The sequence below is a fragment of the Lagopus leucura genome, unplaced genomic scaffold, assembly GCF_019238085.1.
Source record: "Lagopus leucura isolate 7727_CA_CO unplaced genomic scaffold, USGS_WTPT01 Super-Scaffold_100039, whole genome shotgun sequence".
In the NCBI taxonomy this organism is placed as follows: domain Eukaryota; kingdom Metazoa; phylum Chordata; class Aves; order Galliformes; family Phasianidae; genus Lagopus; species Lagopus leucura.
In genome coordinates, this window is record NW_024962288.1 from 3,143,058 (window position 1) to 3,157,663 (window position 14,606).

Genomic DNA, 14,606 nt, shown 5'->3' on the forward strand with positions numbered 1-14,606 from the left:
AGACCTCAAAGTAGAAACACTGCCAGCTCCAAAAACAGTAACAAAGCCAAGAACTTAAGAGGCTCCTCTTTTGCAAACACAGCTAATAGTAAGGAAGTGGAGAGAAGCAGAAAAGTGAGCTGCTAAGCTTCCACTGACATTTGACTGCCCTGTGCTTCGTTCATACCAGAGAGCAAAAGTGTTTAAAAATGAATGTGTGACATTCTACAACCGGCACCTTGAAAAAATAGCACACAAATCCCCAGCACTAGCAAGGAACTTTGCTTACACGGCTTCCGCAGATAAGAAAATAAAACAAAATAAAAGGGAGAAAAACAGATTACTGTAAGTAGGAGGTTCGGTTTTCTCTTTCCCCTCTTAAATGAAAGAAAAAAAAATCCTAACAACTAAATCATTTTGCAAAGAGGTTTTTCTTCACTGAAACGACATGCTTATGGTAAGTACTCCCCATCTTTTAAACTTCATTAGGCTCTTAAAAGGATATTGCTTGCAACAGGCTTATTTATTCACAGCGCTTGTCAGTGGCATTTACAGGCAGGCCCCGGCATACAGCTGAGCCCCAGCCCTCCTGCAGTGGGGCAGCTGGGCCAGCCACATCCATTGGCATGGAAGGCTCAAAGAGAACTGAAGCCTTCTGCTCATCTCAGTGAAGAGCGGCTATCTTAAGGCAAGCTGCTGAATCCAGACCAGGAGAGCAAAAATTTGTGGAGAAATGTCCAATGTCTGCTGGAAACGTGTGAACAAATGCATCTCTCTCATCTGCTTAGTCAGTTCAGCCTTGTGCTGCTCGTGCTTTCAATTCCAGCCCACAGCCATTCCAGTTGGAGACATAATTATAGAGTGCATACTTAGATCTCTCAAAATCTCCATGATATCCACTTCTGTAGATAAAGATGCAAACAGAGGAACCGGCCTTGAATGCTGAAGCAAAAAGCTGGCATTTAATGATGTTAAAAGCTTTGCTTCCAGCACACAGCGATCCTAACACAGCCAGATTTATTAACCATGAGCCTCCTTGTTTTGTGCTGTTGTCCCCGAGGTAACAACAATAGTTTGGGAGCGTATTAACCCTGATATGCGGTTATTTTAATCCTTTAGATTTGCTAATCATACACGGCTATGTGAATTCTTTGGCAACAGGAATTAAAATTTCTCAGTGGGAAGCACTAATCCAAAATGCACAAGTCCTTAATAACAAGCACTCTGGACTGCTGGGGTGAGCCATTACACACTACCACTACTGATGTTTAAAAATAGCGAGTCAAAAAGGGTGACTTCCTTATTAAATCCAGATTAAAATATTTGTGGCCGTAATTACCCCTAAGTCCCATTGCTTGGTTTCCTTTCAGAAATGCCAACAAGCTACAAAGAGCCAGCGAGCTCCGTTTCTATCAGTAGGCAAGCAATACCACTTTCTGCACGTTCTGCACAGGGACAAAATCACCCCAAACCCAAACCCGTGAGACCCCAAAGGCCTGCTTACAAAAGCCCTATGGCAAAGCAGTTCTACCTGGTCCTGTAGAAGACAGAGAGGCCCCTAAAACATTGGCTTGAATGCCTAAAAAGAAAAGGTGAGATGAGTTTAAGGTTCTTGACCTAGGACCCGCAGGCGGCAGCCTCCTGCGCAGGCTGCTCACCAGCGGAGGCTGCTGCAAGCGCAGGGGGAGCGCGTGGGAGAAGCCACACAGAAAAGTGTTGGGCATCCGACAGCGCTACGATCGGCTTTCAGCACGGTGTTATACGTTCCCACCTTCCTCCCTCTCTCCTCCAAGGATGTAAAAATTCTTCATCTAAATTTAGAGGGAAAGGAAGACAGATCTCTTTTGAGGATTTCAGAGCTAAGCTTGCCAGACACATCAAGGGGCTCCTGGTTTCTAAATGTGCCTTTTCTGACTCAGTTACATGTCTGGATAGAGTGGCAGCACAGGACTAAGCCTATTTGGTCCTCGCCATCTTTATAATTCATAGAAAGGATTATAAAATCAAATGACTAGTACTTTCTAGAACACTAGGGATGCGACTTAAACCCATGGCAAGGTAAAGGTTTATTTGCCAGCATGTCAAAATGCCTCTGGAATCGGAAAAACATTTATCTGAAAACGCTGTTTCCAAAAATAGGGCACTTGAAGAGATCTCTGTGAATCACTGACAGGCAGCATCAGTGACACGGCTCCTGTTCTCCGTACTGACCAGCTTCCCCCAAACAGCACAATGCCAGCATCCCGAGGAAACTGCTATCAGTGCATTAGTGTCAATCACGGGCCGGCTCAGGCTGCCTCCGGCGTGCAACCAGCACGGGCTGTCACCAGGCACAGAGGAGACACTTTCTGTCTCATGCATTATGCAGTTGAAAAGGGGAAGAAATAAAGGACTGGGCAGATACTTGGAAGAAGAGTCTGATATAATCAACACGGGGTGAAGAGATGGAAATGTCAAAATGTGAATGGGGCGATATTAGTGGCGGTTTTACATTCAAGTGTAAGGAGAAAGTGCCAGGAAGAACACGAGAATCCATGGATGGGGTTTACTGGGTCGCCCTTTTCAGTTCAAGAGGATTCATAAATGAAGAGATGATGTTTATGGGCACAATACACACACAGGAGTGATGAGACAGAAAGATGCTCAAAGCAGAACAAAAAGAATGAAACCAGCTGCATAATCAGGCAGTTGAAGCTAACCCAACTAAAGCAAGGACAAGAGCTGTTAGCAGTGAACCTGAACTAAGTGCAAATTCAGAAAAAAAATACGATGGAGATTTGGTTTAGCTATTTTTGAAACTTCTGCTCATCAGAGAATATAAAATGCTGAAACGCTAAATTAAAACTGAGGGACTTCCAGTTTAACAATCCAGGAATACAAATTTAGTATCAAGTCAAAAGCATCCACTACCATGAACACTAATCAGAAACCTCAAGGAATATTTTCAGCTCAAAGTATTCATAGGATCAGATTCCAGTTTTGCAAAGGCTTGGGTAAACTTCAAGGATTATATTTTTAAAAGCAGCTCTTAAATTTTTATGTCAATTTTACATGCATGAATGTTAAATCTGTAACTGCCACTCCTAAAAAGCTCTTGTACACGTACGTTGACAGATTTAATTTTAGATGTTTCACAAGGATGGATTATATATACTATAGTGTGGATTTGCATGCACAGGTAATTTAGACATTAGGTATAGATCATGTAACTTAAACATGAAATTTCCTCCTACAGACAAAAATTGCATATTGCCCTCATTTCCAATAAGCAATTTAAGAAAGCTACAAAACACAATTCCTAGTAGATATTTGTGTGCAGCAGCCTGCTAGGAGTACACACGTTATTTAACATGAAATCTGCACAAATTAAGGCAGAGATCAACCATGCCAACACCCTACCGGGAGCACTGGTGAACCAGCTGATCTATGGAAAAGGATCTTCGCTCCCTAGATCTGTAATAGGTCATAAGCTCAACTCGAAGGAGAAGCCCCATCTCTGTGCAAAAAGAAGGTGGGGATTATAGATGGCTCTGCAGTCTGCAGGACACAGGTAATCCTTTTGGTCTGAGTAATGATAAAGGCTCCGCTGCAATACAGCATTCAGTTCTGCACTTGAAAAGGATGTTTACCAAAGGAACATACACCAAAATGGAACAAGCAAGGTAAATCTGGAAAACACCATCTACAAGAAAAGGCCAAAAGAAGTATGGCTCTTTCACCCAGAGCAAAGACAAAGAGCTGACACCTTCAAGCATAGGGGAGGATACCACAAGGAAGTTCTCCTGGTCTACAGCACTGGGAAAAAAAAGTGATGGACTCAATGACAGGAAAGGCTGTTCATTTGAGACTCAGGAAAACCTGAACAGAGCAGAGGCTGCCCATCAGTCAGATCTCCCTAGAGGCTGCAGCTCCACAGGCTGATGGAGGTAAAGCAGTGCAGCCTTTTACAGCCTGGAAGGTGGCTCCTCCTCCCCAGCCCAGCACTCTGCACTGCAATCTCCATCTCTAAATGAGCATCTCTGACCAGAGCTCAGTTGCAGGTCCTGCTCTAAGTGTAGCTCACTGGTTCTCACAGTCTCCCCAAGGGCAACCCCTACACTTACTGGCTAGCGGGGACAGCAGGGCCAGTGAAGCCAAACTCAGGGAAGGTTTATTGCTGAAGCAGAAGAGAATTCCCCAAAGAAAAGGCTGTATGATGACCAAGGGCCCAGCTGCACCACTGCAGCTCACAGAACAAGCACTGCCCGGTGTGAGGAAAGTGCTATAATGTAGGTACAGGGCAAAGGATGCTCTGAATGTTTTTTACTCTCATATTCACAAGCTCAGCACCAGGAAACACGCAGGAATACACTCTCTAAGCTTTATTTGAGCAAATCAATCACTTTTTCTGGAGTACCTTTGGTCACAGCAATATCCATTTTGGAGTAGGTAGGTGCACATAAGAGTCATGCAGTCATATTATATATTGGTCCAAACTGTCCAATATATTTATGGCTTTGCACTCACCTAACAGACATGTTCTGAACAAGCTCTCGCATACTTTCTCAATTAACTGGCATAGCCACTGATTTATGACTGTTCTTCCAGTATCTAATGAGAAAAACAGTTTCTCCTGAACATTCTGATTTGGCAAGCTGAGCTGTGCAGGCAGATCCCACCATCACAGGAAATACATGAAATATAGGCATGTAGATATTATATATACAGAAGTATGCCCATAAATAGAGTTATTTTATTTCCTTTCAAATGTCCCACATGTGGTGGAAATAAATTCAGCACAAATTCTGTTAGATCAGAAAAATGCAAGTATACGTTCAGCTTTACTATTGGGATGGAATCTCTTCTACAAAGAGAAGCTCCAAGCTGATAGCACTGCAATTAAAGTCTGCTTTCAATCACAGTGGGAGCTAAAGGGGTTCCATGCTTGCAGCAGGGCCCTCACTACTCTTGCTGGATCGAGGACGAAGGGAAGTAATGCTCTGGCCACTGAGCACTCTCTTCTTATAAATAACATTAGCAGGGCAGGTAACACATATATGAATCTCTGCATTTCCAGAAACACTTTTCTGGTCTAAAAGCATTCTTGATTAAATCTCAGCCTGCAACCATTACTGAACGTAGCAGAAGGGAAAAACAACAACAACAGCAAACAAACCCCAACCAAACAGCAATTTGAAAAGCAGAAACAAAAACCACAGAAGGTAAAACAGAGGTTTTTTTTTCTTTTTTTTTTTTTTCCTGGTGAGGAAATAACAAAGCCTCAAGAAGGCTCGTTGCAGCGGAAAACACTGTGAGAAAAGAGGTGTCTGTCACTGAATGCAAAATCCCCTTTAAAGCAGCTGTAATGCCACCCATGTTTTACAGCTTCGTCTAAGCAAGGAAACAAAAACTTTCAGAGGTGGATGGGTTGTTATCTTACACAGTACATCGGATCTTACAGTGCATTAAACTTGCATGCAATGTGTCAGAGCTGGCAATTCTACAGAAAACTCAGGCAACGCTCGCACTGATGTAAATACAGAGCATTTCAGAACGCTTCTCCAGAAAGGCCTGCGCCTCATCAGAGTGGCAGGGCTGCAGTGGGCACATCTGGTCCAGAACTCACAGTTCTGCATCCTTCTCACCCATCATAAAACCAGGAGGACTTAACTTGCACCACTGGTACAGGAGGTTCTGCCCAAGGACCTTTCTCTGCAGCTGACTTCTAAGGAGAGGTAAAAGTGAAGTACACAAAATGCTGTCATCCTGCATGACAGGTGAGGAATAGGGCTTTGCTGGCTTTGCATCTCCCACTGCAGGTGTTTTAAAGATATTCGTGGCCTTCTCTTTCAACCACAATAATACCTGATTAATACCTGTTCCCACACATTGTGGGAAGCTTATAAATGGAGTGCTGCCATACAAAAACCTCACAGCTAATCAGGCAGAACTCAGCCTAGAAACTACCACAGCCCTTATGGCCCATGTCTGCAAGAATCAGTTTCTCATGGTATAAATGTCAGTGCCTTTAACAGATATGCCCCATTAAGAATAAGAGTTGAGTTCGAAGATTTTGGTCCCTAAGAAGAAGAAATGTCTGTACAGCAGATGACAAAAAGTTGAAAGGAATTATCTGAAAGCAGATGAGAATTACTCCAGGAAGCACAGCTTTGAAGCCCAGAAACTGAAACCAAAAATAGAACAGTGTAGTCTGTGCGGCTGTATTTAAAGGTGTGCCAATAGATCTATTTGAGAACATGTTTTTCAATACTGTTAACTCAATTCAATTTTGCTTCAGGACTAAAACATTCATACAAGGTCGTAGCATAGAAACCAATTTTATTTTTAAAATCTATATGTATATATATCCCTGCTCTTATTTTCACAACACGTCAAATAAACTGAAATCAGACCTTTCTGTTCATAAGAGGCTGCAGTAATTTCTATTGGCTTTGGCTAACAATTGCTAATTGTGCAAGGACTATTTGAGCGTTACCTCTACCACTGAGACGTTCCAGCTAACAGAGGTCATGCTTGATGTGGTGCCTTACACAGCGTAAGCACCGAGCTAAGAGCAAGCTCTCTGTTTAGGGTGCATTGGAGTTCTATGATTTCTGCATCTTGACTTCAAATCCCCATTCCGTGCTACAGGGAGTTGCTACAAGCACAAAAGCTTGCCTGGTGACACCTCAGGCTCTCCTCTACTGTGATATACTGCATGGTGCACAACTGCTTTATTACACCTCTGCAGCCCATCACCACTTGCTTTTGCTACTGCTGAAGTTCACTGCAACCTCAGGCTTTGGTGACCTGCACAGTTCTGTCTCTTCACTTTTCTCAAGTCACTCTCCTGTTCCCCAAGAAGAAAAGTACTAGTATATTGATTCACAGAAGCCACTGAAAGACAGCAAAGAGACTGCTTACCAATACCCTTATTTTCTCTGTACAGAATAATCCTCAGCTGACTACTTAAAACAACTCTGTGGTGCAGCTGCAAAAATGGGTCATTTAGGGCTGAGAAGTTGACTTATGCTTTTAAATGCGTAAATCTCAAAATACAATAAAAGTAGGGAACATTTTGACCACATACTGCCTGCAGGAAGAAGATGAAATTGTATGGGTAAAACAGGGAATGCATTTTTCAGGCAATATAACAATGTAAAGCAGTGAAGATGGAACTTTCCTGATGTTCAGGGGAAATGCACTGAAGAAGAAAGGTTGTAGCAATAAATGCTACGAGTTGGCAGCATCTACCTGCTAAAACTGTCCCTGACTTTAAGTTAAGCTTTTCTTGAAATCTTTCCATTAATGGTCAAGTTCTATTTGTGGTTAACTAGTGTGGAGCCTAGAGAAAATAGAGTTATCTTCCATTTACAATTATTTAGCTGGGTAAAGGCAAGTCTCAACAGGGTGTCTTTTGGTTTCTTGCAAACATAGCAAGCCATGAAGGTTTTTCTACTCATTATTTTCTGATAGGCCATCAAGAAGCAAAATGACTCTACAGCTGAACTGAGATTCTACTCTTAAATCCTTTGCCCTGATCTTAAGATGTAACTCAAACTCCCATGGAAAATCAGTCAACTTCACTAAAATGAAGTTTAAACACATTCATTCCACTGACTTACTGAACATCTTTCAGATGTGTCCACAGGACAAAGTCATAACACAAAGATGAGCAGTAGGAACAGGTGAAGGAAAAGGGTGGCAGGCTGGGAGGAACTAGCAAAGCAATGTGGCCCTTTCAACTATTTTGTCTATGTCAGAGCCCTAAAAGTCGGGCAGGCTGCTGCTTGTGAGGGCAATACGGCTGCTGGTTGTGAGAGGTGGAGAGGCTGTTTCTCTTGGCAGTAAAAGTTGTCTTCTCCAACTCCCCCAACTCTCTGGTGACAGCAAAGGCATCCAGGCTCTGTACTTCAAGACTCCCTTCTTCAGATCACTGATCCAGTCCTCACCTCCTCCTGATCCTCAGACACGTGTTATCATTGCAGAACCAGCTCAGCCCTGATTACTTTCCAGCCCCTCCATCTTTAGACAACAGATGGCCCCAGAAAGTTCTGGTGTGCAAAGCATTTTCAAGAGCCTTAACTGCCCTAATTATGCAGCATTGTCATTAGGTTGGGATAGGTGATTTAGATCTGAAAATCTGAAGTCCTTCATCATCCACTGGTCTGAACTGACACTCAGAACCTGGCAGCTCCACAGGCAGGGATATTTGTGGAGGCAATCTCAAGTCCTCATTGCCAGAAACCTTACAATTTTAAAACACTTAAAGCAAGCTTGAGAAATTCCCAGCAACGACTTTGAGGTGTGAATTTCCTGGCAGTCTGGCTGAGTATGGTGGACAATTTTCAGAAGTGCAGTTCTTCTGCATTTATCCATTAACATTTAAAGAACTATAAATTATAATGGACAGATCTATGGACATTTACGTGTTTGCAGGTATAGTTACAGCTGAAATGGTGAAACAGGGAAAATATATAAATGTGAAAGAGAAAATAAAACACAATCTACTGGAAAGACATGATTGAACACAATGGCTAAAAAAAAAAAAAAAGTGGTAAAAGAAAAGAATACAACAAAGCACAAAATTACCACAGTGAGTGTCTCAAGAAGCACCATCCCCTGCTAGGTACTTACAAGTAATAGGAGTAGGAGTATGCATTTCTTCTAAATATGGACAGCCAGCCAGACGAACAAAATATCCAAATGGAGAAAAAGAAAGAAAAACACATAATTAGATTTATATGAACTCGATGCTACTTTTGGAAATACAAAGCATTTGTGCTACCACAGGTACTGAGCTACTTTCCCCCAGCACTGCTGTCAGGAGCTGTATGTTCACAGGGAATGGACGCTGAGCTGAAGATAGAACACAGGTGTGTTTTCACTTCTGCTACTGACTTGCATCGCCATGAACAAATCCCTTCACCGATTTCTTCCTCAACTTGACCATGTCAGCAACATGGACGATGATACTTACCTTTGCCTGTGAAGTGCTTTGAGACTTTAGGAATGGGAAGGATTATGTAAGAGCTATCAATATGAATGACAACAAGTAGGAAAGTGGCAGTGCAAAAACATCTCAATTTCAGAATATTTAGACAATGAACAAATTGTGCAATGACAAATCAAGCTTCATCAAACTCTAAAATGCAAGTAGTTCATTAACAATTCAAGCATCAGTACATATTTATAGATGATCACTGGGGGGATGTATTAGCTTTCTGCGTCAGTGTGATTAAGCTTTTTCTGTTCGTTTTTCTACAAAGAACGTTTTGCTACAGCAAGACAAAATGAGTCCTGGCAATCAGTCATGACTGAAGAGGTGATGTCATCCCTTTCATAACTGGAGAAGAACTTAGAAAATGCTGCTGCACAACAGGTGTGCTAGTACAGATTAAGTACCTTGCTAGTACAGCAAGGCATGAGGCAGCATCAGAAGTGGCTATCATGGTCAAGGCAAGGAAAAACAATGCAACCCTTTACACAGCTTTAAAGCGCCATCCTTGAAGATACTATGAATACAAGGAAATACAGACAAGTAGAGATGCAGCACTCAAGTGTTCACTTTTATGGTTGTTCTGAGTAAAATTCCCTAGGTACACACAGAAACCAGATTCAGCAGGGCTGTTCTCTGCCCATGACCACTCTCTTTGCTGTGCGCTTCCTGAACATACCACTCTTTGCACAATTGGCATTTCTTCTCTCATTAAAAAATACAACTTGCCCCATTTCCTCACATATTTACAATCTGTTGCCCCATGAAGAGATTCCCTCTGGGCAAAGACAGCCGACTACAGATGTAGGAAAGGATTACCTCAAAATGATAAGTTGTGTTTGGCGGTGGCCCTTGCTATAAATCTGACATTCAGATTCCCAATACACTCCAAGTTATCTGAATGACTGAGTCCAAATCACACCTGAGCACACATTTATAACATAATGCCAGAGTCCCCTGAAACTCAGAAACCCTATGAGTGATAGCAGTGCATCAGTTGTGGTGTACTGATTCCATTGAGCTACACTGTGAAAGTTTGAGCTCTTCTGAACCTCCAAACAAAGGGAAAGCCACCAGGATGTGGCAAACGAAAGCCCATACAGCTGAACCCCCTATGTGTCCTGACATATTCCTTAATTAAACTCTTCTGCTGCACCAGGGCCAGGCTCCTTGCAGCACTACCAACTGGAATCTCTCTTGCGAACATCTTGCTGTACTTTCTGCTTTTCTCATGCCACAGCCATTGGACATGTGTGATCACTCAAGGCTCAGTCCTCATTCAAAAGCTGTGCATCCCTCAAGATGCAGAGGAAAGCTCGAAGAGATCTGTTCCTTAAAGAAACAGAGGAAGGCAAAGAAAATGAGGATTATATTTTGGGACTGGACATACCATTTTGGCTTCAATCCACCCACAATATGCAACCAAAGATAAGGACCTCCTAAGGACTATGTTAAGACTAACCGTAAAAATGGATCTGAATTATGGATCACTAAAAACATGACTTGATCCTAGAAGGTACAACACAACCTGAAGATCCTGCCTATCATCTGTCTTCAGTAAGAAACCAGGAGGTTCTGGGGTCCCTGAGCATTCAAATATCCCTATCCTGATTCCATCCTACAGCTTGGGTACACTCTGATCAAGACACTCTTGAATTGTATTTTATTAGTTTAAAATAACAACCTAAATCCTAATCCAGAATAAAGCACTGGAGTTTCCTAGAAGGAACCAGTAGTCCTAGACTCTACACAGCCCCAAATCTCCTTTTTTGCTACCAACAGCACTTTAAAGAACTTATTTACAGTGCACCCGTGACAGGCTGTCTGATCCAATTTATTCAGTCTTATACTTAAAGGGTTCAGTAGAGGCTTTGTCTGCTCAGATGCACAAGCCTGAAAAGTCACATTCTTTACTCCAGGGAAATGCAAGTCACGATTACAGAGGAGTTAAAGCTGTCCAGATGAAATCAGAATTGACCAGGACCTAATCCTTCTGGGGTGCAAAGTCAAAGGGTATTTCCTCCAGAAACAGGATTTGCAGATGCCTCGGTTTTCTAGTTTCAGTGCATTTTTATTAACCGGTCCTAGATTCTCTCTTCCACAAATATGTTTAACCTATACGAAGCGCAAATGAATGAACTTTTTATATTATTAGTAATATCTTGATGCAACAAAAATTAGGTACTTCAAGGTATTCTACATCTAGCTGTTCATGAAAGAAAGCAATACATGCAGGCAAATGACCACCAGCTCACATGCTGTAAATTAACAAGCTAAAAGGAATTGCAATTTAAAAATGATGATATTGGAGCTGCAAAAACATAACTGGTGTAGCCAGCAGGTCCCCAAAACCAGGAAAATGTCATTTTGGTTATAAAAGCTGTAGGACAGCCATATTTATAAGAGAACCTCACATACACAAACAAATATTTAACACAGACGATCTGTCCACTCTCTAATGCCCAACCAGTTTCCTGCTCTTAGTGCTTCCTCCCCTCTTAGCCCCTTCCACTGCTCTGTACTGCATAGCTTCAGTCAGGAAATCCATGGCTGTGTCTGTTATCAATGAACTATGAAGTCCTGCTCCACGAACAAACGCCACTGTGATACTTGCCAGCTCCATTTGAAGAAAATGCCCCAAATGTATCTAATTATTTTTCTGCATTGTTGCTTTGCAAGACAACTGTCTCGTACACAGAGGCATTAGCCTCCATGAACTGAAAGGGGGATCTCTTTTGAAGTAAGGTTAATGCAAAAACCAAACTCCAGAGCTTAGGTTTCTAACATTTCTCTTTGTAAAACACAAAGAGAACACAGTTGCTGTTCAGCTGCTCTCTCAGACAAGCTTTCAGCTGTGCTGCTCCAGAACTTCAGATTAATCTGTGGTCCAAAGCAGCCTTTCCCTTTATAAAATCTGCTCCCAATCCACAGTGGTTTACAAACAAAATGAGCCCAACAGCTTTCAGCTCATCTTTGAGGAGTGCATGTCCATGCTCAGCCCCACACCTCGGTGTGATGTGAGTGGTGCTGCCCCGGGGACAGCAGGGCTGACGCAAGCAGCAGTTCTATCAGGTGCACAGACCTGGAGAGCAGGCACCTCCAGAACCTTTCCATGCACTGTGACAGCTTCTAAAAGGGAAAAGGTTTGAAAGTTGATGAGCCTGATTATTTCTTATTACAGTGCATATTCCAGTGGGTAAGTCAGCAAGCAACAGCGAGTTGGCAAAGAGATGCTGCCTGCTGACTCTGCCTGTCTGCTTTCAGAACAGGGAAGCATAAGGCTCATAAGGGTATTTTCACCCTTCTTACTGAGCTGCTGGCAGACTGCACCACAGCAAAGACTGTCCTCGGGTAATAAACTCCTGGTCATCATGAAAAATCCTTTTCTGGGTCTTTTCTGCCCAGCAATGCACATAATTTACAATAATAACACACTGTGGGGCAGAAACAAAAGATGTTATCAACTCCTAATAGCTTGTGGAACACACCAGGATGTTCAGAGGTGGCACCACCTTATACGTCATGGTGGGTTTCCTCCTAAGTTTTACCTTTCAGGTTGTACAGCTTTTCTTAAAGAGCATTTAGAAAGGTAGCAGGAATGGATGACAGCTGGACATTAAACAGACCAGAAACACAGGTCAATTCTTCTTGAAGTTCTTTTTCAGTTTGTTTGTTTAATTGAAAGCATTTGATTTTTTTTCTCTTTATGACCAGAGAAGCTGCAGGGAGGCTGGAATCGGAGACAGCTGCACCATTTGGGCTTCACAATGAGCACATGTGCAGTAGGCATGAGTACAAAATGCATGCCCATTTGTCCACAAAGTCTGATGCGTTTACACACACCACAAAATGGACTCAGAATCTACACCGCCAACCTTCATCTGAGTCAACAGGAATTCACAGCACTCAATACATACGTGATCAGTTTTGCAGAATCACAGAATGACGTGATTTGGAAAAGCTACAGCAAAGTCGTTGAGCCCGACCTCCTGCGTAAACCAGTTCCACCCACAGACAGTCCCTCAGGGCTTCATCCAAGGCAAATTTTTGAATTTCTAAACGAGAAAGATTTCCCAATTTCCAATCCCTTTTGGCAACCCTCCTCTAGACTGATCTGTGTGTCAGCTCTGTTAACATGCTGAGATTCTGCAAGAACTGGACAATGCATACCCACAGCAACCTCAACAGTGACAAGGGAATAAACACATGCCTCAACCTGTTGGATACCCTCATACTTGCAATGCCTGGGATGTACTGAGCTGCCTCCAAGTGCATACTGCTCATTTCTGTTCCATTCCTCCTCCAAGACCTCCAGCTTCCTTTCTGCAGACCTGTAGGTTGAGTGGGGTTACTCCATACCACAGCGCAGGACTTTGCTAGACTTCACAAGGTTTCCATAGCTCTTTTCTCCAGCCTCCTGAGTTCCTTTGCAAATCCAGCCCTCCGCTCCACATGTGTAGCACAGAGTCAGTGCATGTGCCCTCTGCCTTATTACAGAGAAAATCTTGTCTAGATTTAATTGCTCCTCCTATTTTTGTGTGATTGAAGCACATAACTATCACTGAGAAAAAGAAATATCCAAGGAACAGTTTCACTTTGCCAAGTCTCACTTCTTACAGCAGGCCAAGAAGAATCTTCAGTGCTCTCACAGGTCCCACTACATGCTCCCTAGACAAGGGGCTGCCAGGCTGGCTAGCTCCCATTTCCTTTGGAATCAAATTACTGATGAAAAGTAGAGCTCTCTTTAAAAACACAACTGGTAAAACCACATACAAAACACATCCTCTCCTTCTGAAAATCTCTAGGCGATTTGCTGAATCAGTGTATTACACTCTTCAAACAGTAGCAGCTACAATGGCCTTCTTCAAAGTAGAAGTGCAAATGGTCCACAGAAAATCACATAAAATGAATTCTTTGAACAAATGTCGTTATCAGACACGTTTTTGTTTTTAAGTTTTATCCCCCTATAAACTAAACCTAATTCTTGCAAAGAATACTAAGCCTCCGCAACATTTTCATCTTCTGTTCCTTCTCTTAGATCATTAACTCTCTGGAGTAACAACCATATTTTTGTTGCTCATGAAATATCCATCAGAACAGCCATCTCTTCTGTGACCACAACTTCTAAGTAGCATTATATAAATATATATTCACTGCTGCCCCCAGTAACACAGATGGAATGATTTATGTCTGCCAGATTTAGAGTTTTATTGAAACAGCAGCATTCTAGCCAGGAGGTCCAAGATGTAAGCAAAGCAGAAACTTACCTTCTCTTGATGGTAAGCATTGCTCCTAAGAGAATAATAACAAACATCAGAAGCCCAGCTATAACTCCAGCCATTTTCACTGTGCTGTCAACTTGCTTTTCTGGCTCCACTGCATTGGAATTCTGGGTGGAAGCTCCTTAAAAGATGGAGGGAAAGGAGGGAGAAGATAAAGAGAGAACTTGTAGAAAAATCTTGCAACAATCCAGTTTTCATACTCATTTGAAAGCCTAAGAACATATTTGCAATTATATTGCAGCAGGCCATCTCATTTACTTTCTGCCTTTTAGAATGACCAAAGCCAAATTTCAGGGCAGTGTTAGGGTGCAAAATCCCAGGGTAAGGAACTAATATTTTGCAGTATTGCACTATATTCAGGAATTTAA

At 42.4% G+C, this 14,606-nt stretch overlaps 1 protein-coding gene across 1 annotated transcript in view; it reads right to left on the reverse strand.

Moving 5' to 3' along the window:
- Positions 1 to 14,606, reverse strand: part of PTPRT (protein tyrosine phosphatase receptor type T) — a 308,933-nt gene that overhangs the window by 48,874 nt on the left and 245,453 nt on the right. The window contains exon 13 of the mRNA XM_042883615.1: positions 14,224 to 14,359. Within this exon, the coding sequence (XP_042739549.1) occupies positions 14,224 to 14,359 (136 nt within the window). The remainder of the gene's footprint in view (positions 1 to 14,223; positions 14,360 to 14,606) is intronic.